Source organism: Lampetra planeri, chromosome 1 (assembly GCF_965212315.1).
Source record: "Lampetra planeri chromosome 1, kcLamPlan1.2.h2, whole genome shotgun sequence".
Taxonomy (NCBI): Eukaryota; Metazoa; Chordata; class Hyperoartia; order Petromyzontiformes; family Petromyzontidae; genus Lampetra; species Lampetra planeri.
This window is the reverse complement of record NC_136107.1, coordinates 38,852,347-38,872,754: the sequence shown is the minus strand read 5'-3', so window position 1 is coordinate 38,872,754 and position 20,408 is coordinate 38,852,347. Positions and strand designations below refer to the sequence as shown.

Here is a 20,408-nt window from a genome sequence, read left to right as displayed (position 1 = left end):
AAAGCATACACATTGACAAAGCAAAATTTCTTCAACGGACAAAAAATAGAATAGGCTGGCAAGGACATCCGTCCCAGAGATGGAGAAACGACCTCTGCTGATATACATGAGGTCGTGGGTTCAATCCTGACCCTGATGCCTGCTGTATATTTGGAGTTGGCGTGTCTCTCTTCCCCATGGTCGCGTGGATTTTTCTCCAGGCCATCCGGTTCTTCCCTTCACATTTAGAATCAACGTGCGTTTAGAGTATTTGAGTATTTGGCTGCTATAAATTTCCACACAATAAGCCACTTCATTGAGCTATCATTTGAGGTCAGGTCTCTTCTGAAAAAGAGCTATATAGCTCAGTGGGCCTTACCTGGTAAAATAAAAAAGATAGTTTAAAGTTGAATTTAGTTACAGAACCGCGAGAGATGACAATTAATCGACTCGCGGGAGGCGAGGTAGGGATGGGAATCGTTTACAAGCCTGACATGCAGGAATGATGAATGACTGCGGGCCTACGCGCGCGTGCTATCGTGCGTGCGCGTGCAATACCTCGCATAGGAAGAGAAATATTCCATGGTGCTCCTCTAAAATCCCTTGCAGCGTCAACCGGACCCTCAAGCCGCCGGTTCCGCACACGGGCGCGAACAGCAGCTCGCGCTGCATCAGCCCCTTCCTCTCCAGCGTCCACACATCGATCTCCTCCTGGCTGTACGCGAACCGGCAGTGCCCGGGGAAGCGGCACGCCTTGCCCTCCGTGATGTCTGCGGCGACAGCGCGTGGGTCAGCGGTCGGCAGTTGGTTACGGCAGCGCGCCTTGGGCACGACCGCTACGCAGCGCCACGCACGACCCGGTCCGCACGTGTGCGCAACGTGCGTCGTCTACTGCACCACCTTCTGCATCGTTCATTACAAGCAACCGGCCAGGGGCCTCGGGGGGGATGGGGTAAAGTGAGCGGCACGTAATCAGAAGGCTGCGAGTTCAAATCGCGGTATCATTTGTATAAATCGCGAGTAATTCTTCCACGAACCATGCGATGCATGTGTCACGATTAAGAATCGGCGTGAATTGACGAATCGATGCGTCGTCACACGTCTGGTGACTAGGCTGGGTATCCAGGGCTGTCTGACCCGACCTTGAAGCCTAATGAGAGAGGCTTGCAAGAGCACCGTAGCAATGCAGCCTAAGCCTCGTTTCTCACGAATGAAACTTTGAACTCATCGTCGGACGAGCCAAGACTCGCAGCCTTGTGGGGATCAACGAGAAGAGAGCTCCTGATTTTGGGGGTCACGCGCTCCTTTAACCACATTGTAAACATGAACGTGTGGCGCAGTACCTTGACATATGTAGTATGAGCCGATATAGTTTATCATCTGCGGTCGGGGCCTTATTTTTTTGAAGCAGGGATCTTCTGAGTTCCGAAGCCGCCCTATCAACAAGTCCTTTTTACACTTGTGTTCCAGGTCCGGAAAATACTTGTAATCGTGGATTTCGGAAACCGCAGCTGCAACGAGGAACAAACACCAAGCGCGTGGCACGAACGCGTTAGACACGAACACGGTGGCACGCACTCGCGCAATACTGTCTCTACACAAGGTGTGTGCGTATCGCATCGTCGCACCGATCACTCCCCACCACCCATCACTCCCTACACATGCGCGCACACGTGCACGCGCAAAGACAAAGATCCCCTTGCGTAGGATCCTGGGGCAAGTGCCGACAGCGCACCTCCGATTAGCGCGGTTGGCTACATTACGGTGCGAAAGAAGTTCAAAGTACGTACAAGCTGCACTTGGTGGCAGTCTATCGCAGACGCACAACGGTGTCCCTAAGCGCTAGCGGCAGGGCTGCTTGAGCCTCGCTGTCGGTACACGCTCGTGTTAAAGGCACTTGAGCATCACGGGGAAATAAACACGTCACGCTGTGCCGGCTCTGACTGCACGCACGATATCAAGGCCGTATGACAATCTGACTATCCGCATTATTTATTCCAAAAACCAGTGAGTCGGCTGCAATCGAATCATTATTTTGGTAGATTATTTTAAATACGTTATTGCTGAATAAAGCATTTACTCAACTTACACAAATAACAAAAACAAAGTAATATTTTTGATGTTAAGAAGTCGTCTTATTTCTCCTACTTTGTAATGCAAACCGCGGGTGTGTGTGTGTGCGCGCGCCGTGTGAGCTGTGAGGTGTGTGTGTGTGAGAGCTATGAGGTGTACGAGAGCCGAGGTGTGTGCGTACGTGCGCTGTCAGTTCGGTGTGTGTGCGAGTGAGATGCGCCGGGTGTGCAGAGGCTCGTGTAAACGCCGCCAGCCGCGGTGCGCGACAACGGGCGGTGTGAGCGCCGTGCTCCCCGCGGTTCCGCACCTAAGGAGAAGAAGCACTGATCGCACGCCTGCCTCAGGTCGTGCGTCTCCGCCAGGGGGTTGTTGCCCATGCGCACGCCGGCCCAGCCGGGCCCCGCCAGACCGGCCTGCCACACGCCAGCCAGAGCACACACAGAGGCAGCACGAATCACTGTGAACTTCCGAGATGAGCACTCTTAACTCATTTTTTATATATATACAGCAAAACCTCGTTATTTCGGTATTTGATAATTCGTAATTTGGGATCATTCGGTACGGCTGCGCTTTCGCCATATTAGTAATTCGCCATTAGCCGAATGGTTGGACCGAATGGTCTAATTTCGGCATACACGTGGAGCGACGCCACACGCCACGACCAAAACAACGACTCGGTCTGGTGGCGGCGCGCGTGGTGAGCGTCAGTGCAGACCACCCGTCGCTTTGGACTTTAACTTGTTTGTGCACTCTGTGTAAGCCAACCCTCTCAGAAATGTCGTCTACACCTACATCAAGAAGTAATAGAAAGGGACTGAAGTAGAAATCCCTTGTCTGCGAGACAAATACAAAGTTTGGGATAGAATTGATGCAGGGTGCGTGTCGATGCGTCTGGTGTTTGAAGAGTTTGTAAAACAAATTTGGAAAAAAAAATTATTACTATTGGGGCAGGAGGCACTGGGGAGTTTTTTTAACAAGTGGCACATTAATATTCGCACATCCCCGTCGGAAACGTGTTCTCATATATTCCGTGCAAACAGAAAAACTTACCACAATGTCGGCAGAGTTCATATTCGCCACCACATTCACCAACCCTGTCATTAGACGTAACAAAAAAATCGCATTAATAGAGAAACACTACTCCTGTTGACTGCTCTAAAATAAATAGAAGCATTACAACCTCTGAGGAACACTTATCTGCTAGATGTCAACTTCTAAATAAAACTAAAAAGCAACTACTGTTGCCAATACAAACATTCACCCCTGCACCCCATGTTGTGACTGTACCGCCAGACAATTAAGGACGCTTTCATTTGTGAGAAAATTAAGACTTTTGCAAAGAAATGTGTGCACAGAAACAAATGCACACACGCGCACACGCACGTCCCACACACACGCTCACACCCGCTCATGCACTCAAACACACAAGTACATCCGTACTGATAAGCAACGAACAAAAAACACTTTTTTTTCCCAAACAAATTTGTTGCTAAAAAAAATCTGTACAGATATGGGCGCTGGTATTTGGTAAGCTGTGATAAGTTTCATCGTGCTTGGTTATCAAGGGGTTTTGTCCCGTTCGTAAACACAAGTGAACTGCAGTTGGGACGGATAGGCACACTTCCCAGGCACGGCAAAAAGTATCCGACAGTTGCTTTAAGAAATCGGCAGCAGCAGTGGCAGCAAAACTACAGGGACATGTGCTCCTAGAAGCCTCTTGAGTGCTGCCTGAGGCATGTGCGGTTCATCTGCTTTTTGTATCCCTCCCCCACTCCTCCGATTAGCACGGTTGGCTACGTACGATGCGAAGGAATTTCAACAACATACATACGTATGTACATCCGCGGAAAGTCACACATTGCTCGCGAGGCCCCGAGTGATGTTAAATTCATTAAGGGGTTCGAATAGCAATCCAGCGAAACTGCGCTGGTTCTGCGGGGTACACTTGTATGCGCTGTGTACAGCTCTTTCACTTTTCCTAAACACACTTTTACTTGATGTTGATCATCTATCGGTGTCCGATGCACCACCGGGATCGTCTATCTGGGCAACACGTGGCGCCGTCTGCGGTGGTAGCACAGCGTTGACGGGTGAACTCAACGATCCCGACCCTAACGTTTGTAATATTTTGAGTTTGCATGTCGCGTGGATTTATCTCTGGGTCATCCAGTTTTGCCCTCCACATTTATAATCGATGTGCGTTTCGAATATTTGGGCTGCTATAAATTTCCCAGGTGATAAGCCACTTTGTTAACATGTCAATTGTGGCCAGGTCGCTTCTGAAAAAGAGATATACAGTTCAGTGGGCCTTACCTGGTAAAAATATAAATAGTTCATAGTTTAGTTAGTTTATTTACCTTCCTGCAGGATGTGACCGGGCCATCCTTCAGGATAGAGCCGGCCTGGACCTCCATCTGCAAACAGAAATGATGGCCGTCACTACAGATTACAGATCATCAGTATCTAGCACAGAGGCCAAAGTGGAATGGCATCATATTATATGTACTGTCGGATTTGTTGTAGAGATTGGGCGAGGAGAAACAGGCTGGAATATCACAGCTCTGTATAACTCGTTCTAAAAAACACTCACCGAGAATTAAATAAATCAACCTCTTGCTTTGTATCTCGGCGTACGGGCGTGTCTTCCAAGTCTACTGGTCGACTGGCGTTCCACGCTCGTGTAATTAGTAGGAGGTGGGGCAATAAACAATAGAGAGCCCATGGTTAGCCCCAGAGCTCTACAACCAGCTGGGTCAGGCAGCTGTGTGCGAGAGCAACACGCCGGCGATGCTGACATTCCGGGTTCGAATCCAGCTAACCGCCTGTGGTTAATCCAGGATCTCAAGGATAATGAGCTCATGTCTCAGCAGTTACCAACGCTTGGGCTATATCGCCCATGATGCTGCATTGGGTTTTCACTAAATTTGGCATATTTTCAGCTTTTGACGACTCCCGGCTGTCATCCAAAGACCACCTATACACAGCGGGCAGTGCGAGTGAGATGCCGCACCACCTCGGGTAGACAAGAGGCAACTGAAGGGAGCTCGGGAGTAGTTCTGCGACGTCATCTTCCACAGGCCGTTTCTCTAAAACGGGAGGTGGTGTGCTCTTGGCAAATGGAATTTTATTCATCTCACCAGCAAAATAAAAAAAGCCTCAACACCTGAAGACGATTGCTTGTGTTGCGATCGCAACGTCGTGATTTTTTATTATTTTTCTATCTACGTTACTTTACCGAAAGACCCAAAGAGGAAGAGTTCAAATATGAATGAATAAATAATTCAATCAATACACGTCTGGAAGTGCTCAATGCGGGGCCCTCAATGCCGCTGGCTCTCACCGTAGGCGATGGGGCCGCTGCTGAAGGCCCCGGTGGCCCTCAGCACAGGCAGGGCGGTGGACACGTCATCCAAAGAGTCGAGGCCCCTGCAGGAGGAGGAGGTGGCCGCTCGTTCGGCGAATCCAGGGGGCATCTGCTGTTGCTGCTGCTGCTGGTGCTGCTGCTGGTGAAACTGCTGGTGAAGCTGCAAGTGCTGCTGCTGCTGCTGCTGGTGAAACTGCTGGTGATGCTGGTGCAGCATGGGCCCGCCACCGTGTGCCATTCCGGAATGCGAGAACATGGTCGGGGGCATTTGGAGACCGTGGGGCAGGCCCTGCTGGAGAGCGATATGCAGTCCCGCGTGAAGGGGCACGTGCATTCCGTGGGCCATGTGCAGGCCTTGTTGAAGTCCCTGGGGAATCTGTAGGCCTTGATGAAGCTGCATTTCATGAGGCATCGACAGACCCTGAGGAGGCGTGGGCAGGGAGTTCTGAAGGCCCGCAGGAAACTGCATGGAATGCGACTGTAGGCCCTGCAGCATACACAAAACAATCCGTCACATTGACCTTTAAAGCCCCCAAATAATGCTTGTCGAGTTTAAGCCATACGACTGCCGCATAGGCGGGCGACTGCAAGATCGAAGCCATCGTTTCGTGCTTTGCACAAAGGAAGACCCCGTTACCTGCATAGAGAACTCCTCAGACACCATGTCCAGCAGCTCGTCCAAGTCCTCTCCGATTATCTCATCCTCCGCGGTGTTGAAGGTCGCGCTCTCAGCCACAGCAAGAGGAAGCAGCTTATTGTCCCCGACCCCCACACCACCCCCGCCCCCATAGCCGTTCACCAGGCCCGGCGGGGTCTCCTTGACCGGCACGGCCGCATTGGGTGGCTTCTCTGCGGCGTCGCCGGGCCTCAACGGCGCGAGTTCGGGCTTGGTAGGAGCGCCGCTCTTCCCCGCTGCGGGAAACACCAATACTGGCTTGGGGGCCTCCCTGACGCGCACGCCGCTGGCGGTGGCGGCGGCGCTGGCAGCGGCGCTGGCGGCGGCGGCGCTGGTGGTGGCGGCGGTGGCGAAATTGCGCGTGGGGCCCACCTTGCTGGCAGGCCGTGTCTGGGCAGGCGTGACGACCGCGAGCCCCGGCCCGGCTTGATGCGGCGGGAGTGGCGGCGGCGCCGAGCCACCCAGCGCCCCCTTGCCTCCGCTGCCTCCCTTGTGGCCCTTGGTTTTGGCGGGGGCGGTGGCTGCCTTGCTGCCCCCCCCACCACTGCCGCCGGTAACTCCGCTACCGCCGCCGCCACCACCGCCGATCGGTTTGGTGATGGTTTTTCCATTGCACTGCTGGCTCGGCAGGGTGGCTTTGCTCACCGGGGTTTCGTTTCGCGTTTCCGGAATGGGCTGCACATTTTCATCTTCTGCAGGGGGGCGGTCACCACACGCACAGGAGACAAGCGATGATTATTGAATAGTACAAAGTCCTGCCTAAAGACCCCATCACCTACTGAAAAAGCCCTTCTCTCTCCATCTCGTTCTCGATGCTAGTCTCATGAGTCTCTCGCTGTCCGGTTACCCGTCACTTTTTCTCTTTTATTTGCATGGCACTCCGAGATCCATTCTTTAGGGCACCTTATAAAAAAAGATCTACGAATAAATAGATAAATATAAGGTGCCCTAAACTGTTGGCTACGTGCGGCTTGAAAGAAGTTAGACATACATATATACATTATTATTATTATAAAAAAATATTTTTTCATACACGTGTGCTCATTAAGAATGGTTAAATGTTTCCAAGCACATTGCAAATGCAGGTTCCAGCCTCAGACGTTGCATGGGGAAAACACTGAAAACTATAAAACTATTTTTCTTTGATTAGGTAAGGCTCACTGAGCTAATACAACTCTTTTTCAGAAGTGACTTGGCCATCAGAAATGATAGCTGAACGAAGTGGCTTATCACGTGGAAATGTATAGCGGTCAAAAACTATAAACGCGTGATGTCGATTCTATATGTGGAGGGAAAAACCGGAGGACCCAGAAAATAATCCACACGAGGACGGGGAGAGCAAGCAAACTCCAAATATACAACAGGCGTCAGGGTCGGGATGGAACCCACGATCCTGCACACCAGGCGAGGTAATTAACATCTCACCACAGCAACTGGTCGTATGTTCAATTGAGGCTGGGTAAAACCCCTATCACAACCCCAACCCCTACCACTACCCCAAACCCCTCAACCTCTCCAGTCTGTTCTCCTGTCACAATAACTACACCCACCACCCTTTAATGACAGCAAGCCCAACTCTTCGTCTCAACCACTATCATCTTATGGACAATGTTACCCTCGTTTGTAAAGCGCCTTTGAGTAAGGCGCTGATGTAGAAATCTACACAATGTCAGGAGGATGTCAAGCGAGTGCTGCTGCAGCCACTGCGGGGGGGGTCTTTGACCCACGGTGACGGTGGGGGGCGGGGAGGCGGGCGGGGGGGGGGCAACCTCACCTGAGATGACGTCATCAATGTCGTTCTTTATCGCCTGCCTCTCCCCAGAAGCCTGCACGCGAGACAACGACGACGTCAACGCCCAAATTAACCACGCTGCCGTCAGCTCGAAAGACGCAAAACCAACGTTAGTAACATGCTATATTTTAAACGTAGACATATATTTAATATATATATGTATCTGACGGACTGTACAACAAATGTTTGAAGCTTTGTTTTTGAGAAAACATAACTGAAAGTCAAGTTGTATTGTATGACTGTATATGGTATGTTTACAGTTAAGGCCCACTGAGCTATACAGCTCTTTTTCACAAGCGACCTGGCCACAAATGATAGCTCAGAGAAGTGGCTTATCACATGGACATTTATAGCAGCCAAATACTCTAAACGCACGACGATTCTAAAAGTGGAGGGAAAAACCGGAGGGCCCGGAGAAAAATACACGTGACTACGGGGAGAACATGCAAACTGCCAGTATACAAGCGCAGGGTTATTCATAATAATGGTTTTTGGGCGATATCCTGTAAGTATAAATGTGTCGCAACCCTCCACCACCCGACACGGACAATCAGTAAAAAATGTGTCACGTTAACAAAACGCCAATTAGTTACTTCTTCGGCCCGCCGGTGTGTTTGAAGAGTAAATGTTGTGGATTCACTCACGCCCCAACATATGACAAAAAAACACCCCCCGGCGTGCCCGTTAACCAACAGCCTGTGGTACTTCAGCGTTGGCATGTGCTTCTGGCCCCAAAGCCTAACTTTGGCAGTCCTGAGCCAGAGATGGAAATTCTCAGAGAAAAAATTATGTGAAAGACCACACGATATCAGTTATGCGAGCGATACAACTAAAACAATACAAACATAACTGCGTGTCACATTTGTAGTCGTAATATTACGTGACATTTTTTTCTTTATTGCACGCGGCTCACTGCACAACCCGTTTTTAAAAGACGCCCGCCCAGTGGCCAAACCAACACGCCTGCCGCGACACTGCGTCAAACACGTCAGCACGTTCTACCACGCACAGGTAACAACGGGTAGATGACGATGATGCATTTTTTGAGAGGCGCGTCGTTGACAAAGAACGGTCTTTACCTGGCTTATGTAGGCCTTGCGCAGACGCAGCCCCAACGCCTGTGCCAGCTCCTGCATCAGCGCAATGACCTGCTGATCCTGAGCATGGGGAGAACGAGCGACATCGATGACGAACAGAGGGCCCTACGCCAAAGTCCTTCATTGCAAGGCCTGTCGCGGGCCACTGATGTGCAAGGCCCCGGACAAAACACAAATGTGAACACACCCCCTATCTTCGTGCTGTCAAACCCCAATGTTTTCAAATGTGTGGTGGCCCTCAGACCGATGTCTTATCGGCAAAAGTGGCCCCTCCTCTGAAAATATGTAAAGAACACTTCCCTATGGCATCTGCGTGGCTAGACAAGGCGATGGGAAAGTGAAAAGTGAACGCAACGTTTAAAATGTCATCCTTGGCAATGAAAATAAAGGCAATGGGAATAAAAGTGGGGCAGCACACATCAGCCAACCAAAGTCTCCACATCATAACTGGAAAACGACTTACACCAGCCCCGAGCCCCAACCCCAGAATGTTAAGTCAAAGGTTAAGGTGTTTGTGCTCAAATGGATACTGAGGTGGTGTTTGTCTCATAGTCGCCATGTGCCTGCCAGCAGAAATTCCATATTCCCATGGCAAGGCTAGTATCTTAATAATATGCCCAATAATGAGTTCCCACAAATCAGTAGTCATTTAATTGACTCCAAAGTGCTCATTGGCTTTGTCAACCTCAAACGGTTGGCTACGTACGGTGTGAAGAAAATTCAACATACATATGCGAATTCTGGACGGTTCCATCCGACCAGAGAAGACAGAAAGAATTGGCAAAGTGGTGTCACATACGTGCAGAGAGATGGCATAAAGAACAGATGACGTGCATCATCTGGTATAAAAAACTGTATAAATTGAGTTTATGCCCTTTACACAAGGGAACGAAAGGTTATGTTCAAAAGGGTAGTAATTATATTTTTTTAATTTCAGTGATATTTCATGGGAGGTGGCTGAATGACTCGGGGAGCTCACACCTTTTATAAAAATGTGTCAGCATCAGTGAGATCACAGGTTCGAACGTTAGTGTAAGACACGCGCGATTAAACGCATTTTTCAAGTGATGTGCCTTGAAGGTCTCAGCCCACGACAGCAAATACAAACCATGATCATTTCTTGTTCATTAAAACCAGCTAAACGCAACTGTCCAAGGGTTACAGTCTCTCCATATGAGATGTTAACTACCTCGCCTTATATACAGGAGGTTGTGGGTTCGATCCTGATGCCTGTATATTTGGAGTTGGCATGGTTTCCCCGTGATTGCGAGGATTTTTCTCCAAGTCCTCCGGTTTTTCCCTTCACATTTAGAAACGCCCGTTTAGAGTAATTGGCTCATATAAATATGCAGCTCTTTTTTAGAAGCGACCTGGTCATCACAAATGATAGCTCAACGAAGTGGCTTATCATGTGGAAATTTATAGCAGCCAAATACTCTAAACACATGTTACTAAATGTGGAGCAAAAAAACGGAGGACCTGGAGAAAAATCCACGCGACCACGGGGAGAGAGCACATGCAAACTCCAAATATACAGGAGTTAGGGTCAGGATCGAACCCATGACCTCCTGCATACCAGGGAGTTAACATCTAGCCACCGTGGCGCCCCAACGCTTGACGAGCGAGCTCCTCGGACCGTTAAGTTCCCGTTACTGCGATGAGCTCTGCGGCTGCTGAAGGGGCCACTCAACAAAAGAGTGCTCCGCCCATCGTACGGACCCCCCCCCCCTCCCAGAAGTCGTCCCTCACCTGCGGCATGAGCTTAGAGCAGATGACCACGGAGTCGTAGGCCTCGCGTACGCTGCCCATGGCGCGCAGCGCTCGCGCCCTGTGGTAGCATGCCTGCGCGTTCTTCTCGTTCAGCTTCAGCGCCAGGGCGCAGTCCTCCAGGGCCTTGCTGAAGTCGTTCTGTTTTCCGGGAGAGGAAGACGGTGGGGGGGTGGGGGGTAAAGAGATCTCTCGCTCACGTCAACCCCGCGTGACGGCCAGCTCCTCGCTGCGGTCCTGACAACCGTGCTTATTTATCGATTCGCCTTTTTGCGTGTTCAGTCGTCGCAATCGAGGACAACGAAACATTGTCGAAAAAACCCCCAAAATGCTCTGCCAACAAACGCGGTGACTGCTTGGGATGGCCAAATTATTTGCAAGCCCACACATGCGACAAGATTCATCTTTTTTTTGGTTGTCATTGGTGACCAGGCTGAGATGCTCAACTTACCACAAGATATCAGAATACTGATAACAAGACAGTGCATGGTGCAGTGTGTGTGTGTGTAGTGTGTGTGTGAAGCGTTTGGGAGCGGTAGCGTGGCGGTTAGCGCGCTGCACTACTAACCCGGTGACCCGAGTTTGATTCCCGCTCACGGCCAACACCAGTGACGCTTATCTGAGCCGGTCCTGGGCCTCCCCTAGGTCGACTCAATCTCAAACGGGTACATAGTGAGATGTGTAAAAATGTCGCCACTAGGGAGACAAAGGCGGCCGAGCGTGGCACCCACCCCCTTGTGTGCCGTGGCGGCCTTCTTCTGCGCTCCTCGTTAACAGCACTTGCTTGCCCCAACAGTCTGTTTACCCTTTCCCATTCCGAGACATCTGCAAGTTGCAGGGTGGGTCTCGTTCACCACTAAATCTCAGAACGCGGAAGCGGTTAGTGTTCATTTCATTTAGAGAGGCATAGCGCCGTCGTTTTTAAAAACATTGTCCTCACCGCAGAGAACTGTAGTGACACGACCGCACTCTGTGATAGCTGGCGGCAAACTGTGCCACACGCCCTCCCGCATGAACTTGTGGTAGCCTCGGTACCGATAAAGCTATTTAATTTTAGCTTTTCTTTCGGTTGTGGCCCTGTGCCCAGCAACTCTGTTTAAAAGACAATCAAAAGAATAACTCACAACGTACGCGTACGTCATCGGAACGGGAAAGAGTTTAAGAGGAGGCTACGCAGGGGATCTTTGTCTTAGCAGCGTCTTTTACGTGGCGCAGATGGCAGGCGGCGCGGTTCACGTGCAGACGCTCGTTCACGAAGTTGGGGCAGTGGAGGCCCTCCTTCTCCATGTACTCCACCACGTCCAGCGCCTCCCCGTACTGCCGCTGCGCCGTGGCCGCGTCGCCCGCGCGGTACAGCTCGTCCCCGTCCGCCCACAGGCACGACACAAGCTTGCGCAGGAACCCCTGGGCGCCGGCCGAGGAAGACGCAAAAGAGACGATTGGCGGCACAGAAACGGTTCGACGTACACGGAGGGGTGCGGGGGGGGGGCACGTTGGTTGGCGTTGCCAGGTTAGCAGTAAGCGCATGGCGTGCGCAGACATTGCCGTGACCGTATCTCCTGCGACTAGGCCAAGGGTCGGAAATATGCGCTCTTTAAGAACTGCTTCGTGACATAATGTATGTACAGTAAAGCCCCTCTTAATGACCACCTCTGTTAACGACTAATCGCTGAACGACGAGCCTCCGTAGAGCACAATATGTTAACGACGGGCTGTTGTAGGTATAGTACATATTAATTAATGGATTGATTAACCATGTTTCTTTTAATATCACGTGTTTATAATGTTGTTAGTATCTTTATGTATTAATGTCCATTGATGAAATATTACAAAGTAAGTTTTTTTAGGTAAAAAAGGGTGACTTTCTATGCTTTCGGAACAAATTAAGCCTTAAACATGTATTTCCCTGACTCGCTCAACAACCAAATCACTTAACGACCGGTTTCGTGGAACCAATTACCGTCATTAAGAGGGGTTCTACTGTATGCAATGTATTTATTCACGTGCATTGCGGCTTTTGAAATATTGAGTTTTGTACCGAATCCAAACAAAAATGTCTCTTCTTGTTATTTTGGTTGCCGACCCCTGTGCTAGGCCTATAACGATTCAAACTCTGCCCCGCCCACCTCCACCTCCAAACCACGTGGGAATCAATGAATTGGCACGATTCGGTTAAAACGGTTTCATTTCACCAAATTGTCCGAAACATTTTTCTTCTATTTCTGTCCCGTTCGTAGAGATTTGTTCGTTCCTTTAGGGTTAAATGTCACATCAACACATCACCCACATATAATGTGCATAAACAGCATACAAGCACACTACTTTATAGCTCAAGCCACGTCCTCATGAAGCAGAGGTGGAAGGCTGCAGTTCGCTCCATGTTATTTAAATCTGAACTAAGGGCCTTTTTTATTGATTCCTTAAGAGGCAATATTTGGCAGTGTCCATGTTTCTAATCCATGCATCATAATGGTTAACCCCACACTGATCGGAAATGTACTTGCCTTAAATATACTGTGGTCTGTTACTCTTCATTACTAAATTCCATTTTCCAAATGCACTCCACCCTCCTCTCTATTGCCTTTTCATTTAATAAAACATTGTCTGAAAGAAAGCATTTAATAAACGCCCTAGGATGGTGCATCAGTTGTGTTCGTCTACCGATTGATTTGTTTGGCAAAGAGAATAAAATACCAGTGTACTTAGTTAACACATTCCTGCGGAGGGAGCTGGTAGGAACGTTGGGTTGCTCGGTCAATGGCCAGGGTCAACGGCGGCGTGGTGTATTCCGCAAATATGCCCGACTGTGAGGGCGGGCACAAGCTTGCGTTGTGGCCGAAACGTCGTGAGAATTATTTTATTATGTTTTATTTTATTATTTTATTACTTCCCTTCTACGTGACTTTACCGAAAGAACCAAGAAGATGAAAACTTCTCCGATGAAAATTCCACGCTTTAGTTTGACCAAGCCTTGAGTCTAAATTTAACCATTTGGATTATAACCACACAACTGACCAGGGGACTGATTGTAAGGTATACAACAAAATAAACTGGCATGGTGAGGTATGGTCAAATATATATTGTCAAAAAAACTGTAGGAGCAGTCGATATGATAAAGGGCTGTTTGTTTACTTTACCTTCTCATAGCATGCACATATATATTCTGCAATAAAATAGATTGCACCCTACCAAAGGAAAATCATATTTGTGAATTGTGTTATTGACATAAAACAAAACGACGATCCTAAGAAAACTACCTCATATTCACTGTCCGAGCCGTCAAAAGGTTGCGGTGATCTGAAAAACAAAAACGAGAACAAAATTCAAATTAAACACACGTAGACATTTTCAATTGTTTCACAACTGCAGGCATAAACTAAACGATAAACTAAATTGTAAACTAAACTATTTTTATTTTACCAGGTAAGGCCCACTGAGCTTTCAGAATCGACCTGACAGTCACAAATGATAGCTCAACCAAGTGGCTTACCATGCGGATATTTATAGCAGCTAACGACTCTAAACGCACGATTCTAGAGAAAAATCCACACGACCATGCAAAGTCCAAATATACAGCAGGCGTCAGAGTTGGGATCGAACCCACGACCTCCTGTATACCAGGAAAGGCAGTTAACATCACACATGGTAAAAAACTGTAATTTCTACACGTGGAAAAACCATTACTAGTTACAAAGTGAATTTCATCCAGCACTGTAGTTTAGAACAAGACACATGTTTTAGACCGCACACTTTAATCTCCTGGCATAAGTCGGAAAGATTAGGCCAATTTGTGCCAGCATCAAAGTCCAAATTTGCCAAATTTGAAATAATGTGCCCGCATATTCCCCAACGTAGACTCCACACACCAATCATCGCACCCTAACGGCAGACCAATACCCGGTCTGCAGGCCAGATGCCGAGTTAAACGTGCGTCACACAGGGACAACTGCCTCCGGGGGTGCCCTTTCAAACGTGTTTTGACGATCCAACGGAACGGAGGGCACGTAATCTCTTTAAAAAATTAACCCGTAAAAACAAAGTTTTTCACTATAAATCCTTTATATGCGTGGTGGCTAGAGTCCTCTCGTCCTCTGGCTTGAGATGGCTGCCACCTATGGGTCAGATGATTGCCTGCCACCATTAAGCAATTGGTAATTAAATCTAATTTATTTTTTCCTAAAAAGTGTAAAATTTTGGAAAAAAATTTTCACGAAAATAAATTGTCACGCACAACGAGTCTGTGTGCAAAATGTCAGCTCGATTGGATCACGAAAAGTGGGTTAAAAAACGACCGAAAGATTTGCACGGTCGTAAGCGCGCTAGCAAGCAAGCAAGTGAACTTAATATAAAGGATAAAAAAACGAATCCGCTATCTCGCGATTGTGATCGGTAATTTCATCGGCTGCTGCGGTTCTCACGCTAATCCAAGCCACCGACTTCAGTTGCAAAGCATCCACACCCCCCCCACCGCCACACTCACTGGAGGAACCAGAGGCCCTCCTCAATGAGCTTGCTTCGCGTCGCCTTGTCAAGCGTCTTGCTGGACATCTTCACATCGAGGTGTCCAAGACAGTCTGTACAAAACCTGCCGTTTCAAAACAGCGACACGCAAAGATAACGGTTTGGTCAGTTTTGAATGTTCGCAAGGTCTGAATTGAAACGGGCAAGTGCATCGGTGCTCGTAAACATTTACAAACGTCATTAAAACACGCGATGCTACCAACAGTAGTTTATCGTCCTTCCCCCCACACCTCCGATTAGCACGGATGGCTATGTACGGTGCAAAAGAAGTTCAATATACATACAGCAACAGTACCTACTCTGAATTTAGCAGTTAAGCACCAAGCCTGGATTAAACATCCACCACCACAAATAAAACAAATAACCACTTAACACTGCAACTTGCGTTGATTATTCATCACTACAAACACAACTTTAATATCAATGATCTACCACAATGATAATTCCAAGGTCAATTAACTGTTATACCAACATTGCAGTACATTAGAAATTATTGCGGACAAAGTTAAACACAACACAGCAGAAAAGTCCCCGTTGCCCGTGGCCTAGACCGGTTTACATGCTAGGGGCCAGGTATGATGACGCGCTGCACATTATAACGTATCGGGGTGGTTTTGCTTTCCTGTGATGTCAGTCTCTAAATATCCCCGACGTGGAAACTTATAGATACTCTAAACTGAAATGTGATGAGCGTTGGTGGCCCGATAAAACAGTGGTTGGGTTATTTACAAATGATAGCTGGGGATAGCAGAACAGTAAAACCCCTCTCATGCGTGGTGATGCAGAGACACTTTTAGTGGGTCTTGTTATCTCATGAAATTACTTTGGTCCACACAATTCATCCATTCTTGAAACTCCCCGAAACTCATACAACAGCGGTGACTAAGAGGCTGAAATCAGCACCATTTGCAGACTACTTTCGAGTGACTAATACACAAATGAACACGGATCTAGGGTGAATAATTTTCCACCAATAACAGGAAGAATCCAACTGCAGAAACATAATTTTCTGTGGATCGAGTGGAGGTATGGATGGTAAGAGTAGTGGATTTAAGAAGAGCATCACTGAATGAATACAATCGCCACCCTTCTTCATGGCAAATAGCAATGGTGTGGTCCACAAACAACAATAATTATATTGGCAAAAATCACTCAACGCGTTTCCTGCTCAAATGAGCACTGATGCGGCGCTCACTTCATGTTTACATCTCTGAGCCAGTGGTGGATATTCCGCATTCGTATTAGGGCAGGGAAGAAAACTATCCAGGGGACAACGACTGCTGACTTCTCGACACAAAGCGGCGCTCATTTTTATTAAGGCCAGAGCGACCATCTTCTGAGTTAAACCGCAGGCCAGGATTTGAACTCGCAAACATTTAAGATTGCGAGCTGCACCATGAGCCACCTGGCCCTGGCTGGCTACTTGTTATCTCTCTGTTGTATAAATAACAAACAAGACAAAGATCCCCCGTATAGCCTTAACAAACTGTTGGGTCAAGTGCTGTTAGTGAGCACGTATGAAGGCCATCACGGCACAGGACGGGGTGAGTGGCCAACACCAGGACAACACCAACACCAAATGTACAGGGGTCAGGGTCGAGACCATACCCACGACCTCCTGTATACCAGGCGAGGTAGTTAACATCCCGCCAACGTGGCGTCCCGAAGTCAGAAACCAGATGACTTGCTGCTCAATCCCAGCAGCAGTCTCCAAGCTAGCCGTGGAAATGTGCCGTGTGTGGGAGGGAATAATCCTTGAAGACAACCAGCATTGACATTCCAGAGTGGTGAATCAACTTATCAACCCTGACCACGACGTCAACTCACGACCTTCCAACGGTGATGCCGAAGCATCCCCCGCACCTCTGATTAGAACGGCCGGCTACGTACTGTACGAAATCAGTTCAACATACATACAACATAAATGCCCTGTGCAGATAATTCTCAGCACAAGTCATATGAAAGTTTGAAACAAGGCCCTTTTTTCATTTCTGTGCCAGAAAATACACATGGAGACCAAATATCAATTCAAACAATTCAGTATGGATTGGGAATTGTGGATGCCTGCACGGCAGTGTGGAGAGGAGCCATTAAAAAAAACGGGAAATTAATGGTGCTTATAAATAATACATGATAAAATAGGAAGTGTAAAGGGTGTGGTAGCCAAAGTGGACAGCAATCTAACGTTCGGTTATTGACCACTAGAGTTACTCACTTCTATTGAAGTCTTTTTGATAATCGCACGCAGAAATAAAAATGGGAGAGAAAAAAAACATTTTCCGTTGACCAACAACTTGCAATGACCGGCGTGGTGACGTATCGTCAAACGAGTCAAACAGCCCCCATGATCTACATGGCGTGGAAAGAAACCTTCATGCAGCAGTGTACCGAAACAGGGCTGTGTTTGTCATGTGTGTGTATAATATTACACGTGAAAACCCATTACTTGTATGCCATGGGTTGCCAACATTGCTAATACATTGGAATGCGCCGTGCGGTATGTATGTACATAGCCAACCGTTAATCATTATTGTGTGCCAATCCAATCGATTGTTGCTAAAATTGAAATTAATCTAATCATCAATTCCATGACCACTGGAATTGCGAGTCGATTCTGTAAACAATTATTATAAAAAAAATCAATAACCAGTTTACAACCCTATGCTGTGTATCACCTCAAAATAAACCAAGCAGTAAGTCAAACGTGTAAAGTGTCTGATCCAAAATGAATGAACAACACTCCTCATAGCAGTGCAGGACAAAATAATCCACTCACCCACACTATAAATCACCCCTGCTTATACCCACAAACACACTTATCCTTCTTGCGTCCTCCATACACAAACAACAAAGATAAAGACCCCCGTATAGCCTTAACAGGCTGTTGGGGCAAGTGCTGTTAGCGAGCGCCTATTAAGGCCGGCATGGTACACGAGGGGGTGGGTGACTAGCACCACGCCTGTCCGCCTTTGTCACCCCAGTGGTGATGTTTACACACCGCACCAGGTACTCATTTGAGTCCGAGTCGACCTAGGGGAGGCCCAGCACCGGTTCAGATAATAGTCACTGGCGTTGACCGTGAGCGGGAATTGAGCTCGGGTCACCGGGGGTTGTAGCGCAGCGCGCTAACCGCTGCACCACCTCTCCCTCCATACACATGCTGGACTAGCACACACGTAACGATGGGAAAAAAACAGTTCACCTCTTTAGCCTTTCATACCACAGAAGCTGGTGCTGTCAGCGAACATTCAGAATCTGAATATTTATTTATAGTGGAGGAATCCGATGAGCTATAAAGCCTTTGTTCACAGATGTCCAGTAGGTTCGAGAAAAAACGTTACAACCGCAAACAATATGAAAACATGATAGTTGGTGCCAAGTACAAGAAAGGTAAAGAAATCACCCAAATACAAAATACAACGAAACCATCCCCATCCTACCAGGCAAAGCCCACTGAGATATTCACTTGTTTTTCAGAAGCGACCTGGCTATCACAAATTATAGCTGAACAAAGTGGCCCATCATTTGGACATTAATAGCACCAAAATAATCAAAATATTCTCAACGATGCTCGCAAGTGTTTCGTTCAATGAGGCCGGCACGCCACGGGGGAGAGCGGCGGAGTCAGCGCTACACCTTCGTGTGTCCTCGGTGCTGACGTTTCACTACTGCACGCGGTGCGACTCGGTTGAGGCCTGAATGACATAGCGGAGGGCTCAGGATAGATACTCTTAGGTTTATTTCAGTAAAGTCACGTAGGTAAAAATAAAAAATAAAAATTATATAAATAGAAATAAAATTATAAATCACGACGTTTCGGAGGCAACACAAGTCTACGTCATCAGGTGGGACCGTCACAGCTGAATTTACTGTATCCAGTGAGGCAAAATTCCAAGAGACGAGCTCTTAAATAGTGGAGATTTACTAGATTTACTGTATCCAGAGTGGAGCCTTGTCGTGATGGCAGCAGGACGAGCACCCCCCGGACTTACTTGACTTTGCCCTTTGATTGTGCCGCCTTGCGACCGAGAGAGACGAGGGCCACTCGACTTCACAGCTGCTGGCCACGGCACTTGTGAGCCCGAACGAATCACGCCCGAGTGAGCCCCAGAACCTGCACGCAATTGTGTGAAACAAGCCCGAATGTGACTCATGAAAATGCTATTTGGCCCACATCATGTCGCAATCTCACCACGCCCGCATGGCACACGTCAACACGTGACAGAAGATTATCTCGTATTAACTATTCGCCTGTTGGCGTTCCTCTGGTCTGACACGTGGTGCGACAAGGACGTAAAAGAAGGACGTCTCTGGTGTAGCCCAATCAGTTTCAGAGGCAATCAATATATTATTATCGGAGAACTTTGTTTCCATGTTTTACCACAAGTACGTGTGGTTAATGCAGACTTGATCCCTTGAGAAGGGTATCTATTTGGTGTTTAAAAATCCTAACACATGTTGTATTGCCATAAAGGGGTAAAACCTATTCTCAGAAGTGTTTTTCGTTTCGCTCTTTGTTACAAAAAGTAATTATGGTAATGTATATATTTGTCATAATTGTTTCCAATTGGTTTTAATTAAATTGTGCTATTGGCACCATTTCCCAAGGTGAAGAAATTACCAATATGAAACTCTCCCAGAGAGCAGCCATTCCAGGAAATCACGAAGAAAGTAGCTTTAGTCCTCTGCATCCACACTTACAGGGTAGTCCAGATGTCTTGTGACCCCCCCCCCCCCCCATTTAATTCTATAAAACTGTATTTTCTTTAAGGTAAGGTTTATTTAAAACATAAATTAATAAAACAAAGGGAAAAATAATTTTATTGTGGGTCACAACACATCTGGACCACCCTGTACAGGCAACCATTTTACATGCCCCCCGCACGCGGTGCATACCGGATGTTTATCAAACCGGTTTTTAAATGGTCATGAGCTGAGCTCACCGACTCACGAAACTGGAAATTCTGATTTAAATACCAAATCTCCTGGGCTACCCAGCTTCACCTGGACCACTAAGTTTCAACTGGACCACTGAGCTTCACCTGGGCCACCTAGCGTCACCTGGGCCACTTAGTTTCACCTGGGCCACTGAGTTTCACCTGGGCCACTGAGCTTCACCTGGGCCACCTAGTTTCACCT

The 20,408-nt window shown here is 47.9% G+C and overlaps 1 protein-coding gene across 4 annotated transcripts in view; it reads right to left on the bottom strand.

Moving 5' to 3' along the window:
* The window catches only part of LOC144722309 (zinc finger CCCH domain-containing protein 7A-like), a 43,555-nt gene that overhangs the window by 16,585 nt on the left and 6,562 nt on the right, over nt 1-20,408 (bottom strand). For 2 of the 4 annotated variants that reach the window (XM_078600454.1, XM_078600465.1), the window contains exons 2-15: nt 19,262-19,383; nt 15,229-15,333; nt 14,006-14,045; nt 11,955-12,152; nt 10,731-10,889; nt 8,964-9,041; nt 7,867-7,918; nt 6,054-6,784; nt 5,393-5,903; nt 4,410-4,466; nt 3,103-3,146; nt 2,360-2,465; nt 1,323-1,490; nt 538-749 (exon numbers count right to left, since the gene is read on the bottom strand). In XM_078600454.1, coding sequence (XP_078456580.1) covers nt 538-749; nt 1,323-1,490; nt 2,360-2,465; nt 3,103-3,146; nt 4,410-4,466; nt 5,393-5,903; nt 6,054-6,784; nt 7,867-7,918; nt 8,964-9,041; nt 10,731-10,889; nt 11,955-12,152; nt 14,006-14,045; nt 15,229-15,296 — 2,424 coding nt within the window. In that variant the 5' untranslated portion in view covers nt 15,297-15,333; nt 19,262-19,383. Of the gene's footprint in view, nt 1-537; nt 750-1,322; nt 1,491-2,359; nt 2,466-3,102; nt 3,147-4,409; nt 4,467-5,392; nt 5,904-6,053; nt 6,785-7,866; nt 7,919-8,963; nt 9,042-10,730; nt 10,890-11,479; nt 11,909-11,954; nt 12,153-14,005; nt 14,046-15,228; nt 15,334-19,261; nt 19,384-20,408 lie in introns of those variants that run through there. The other 2 variants (XM_078600475.1, XM_078600483.1) reach the window with 2 other exon arrangements.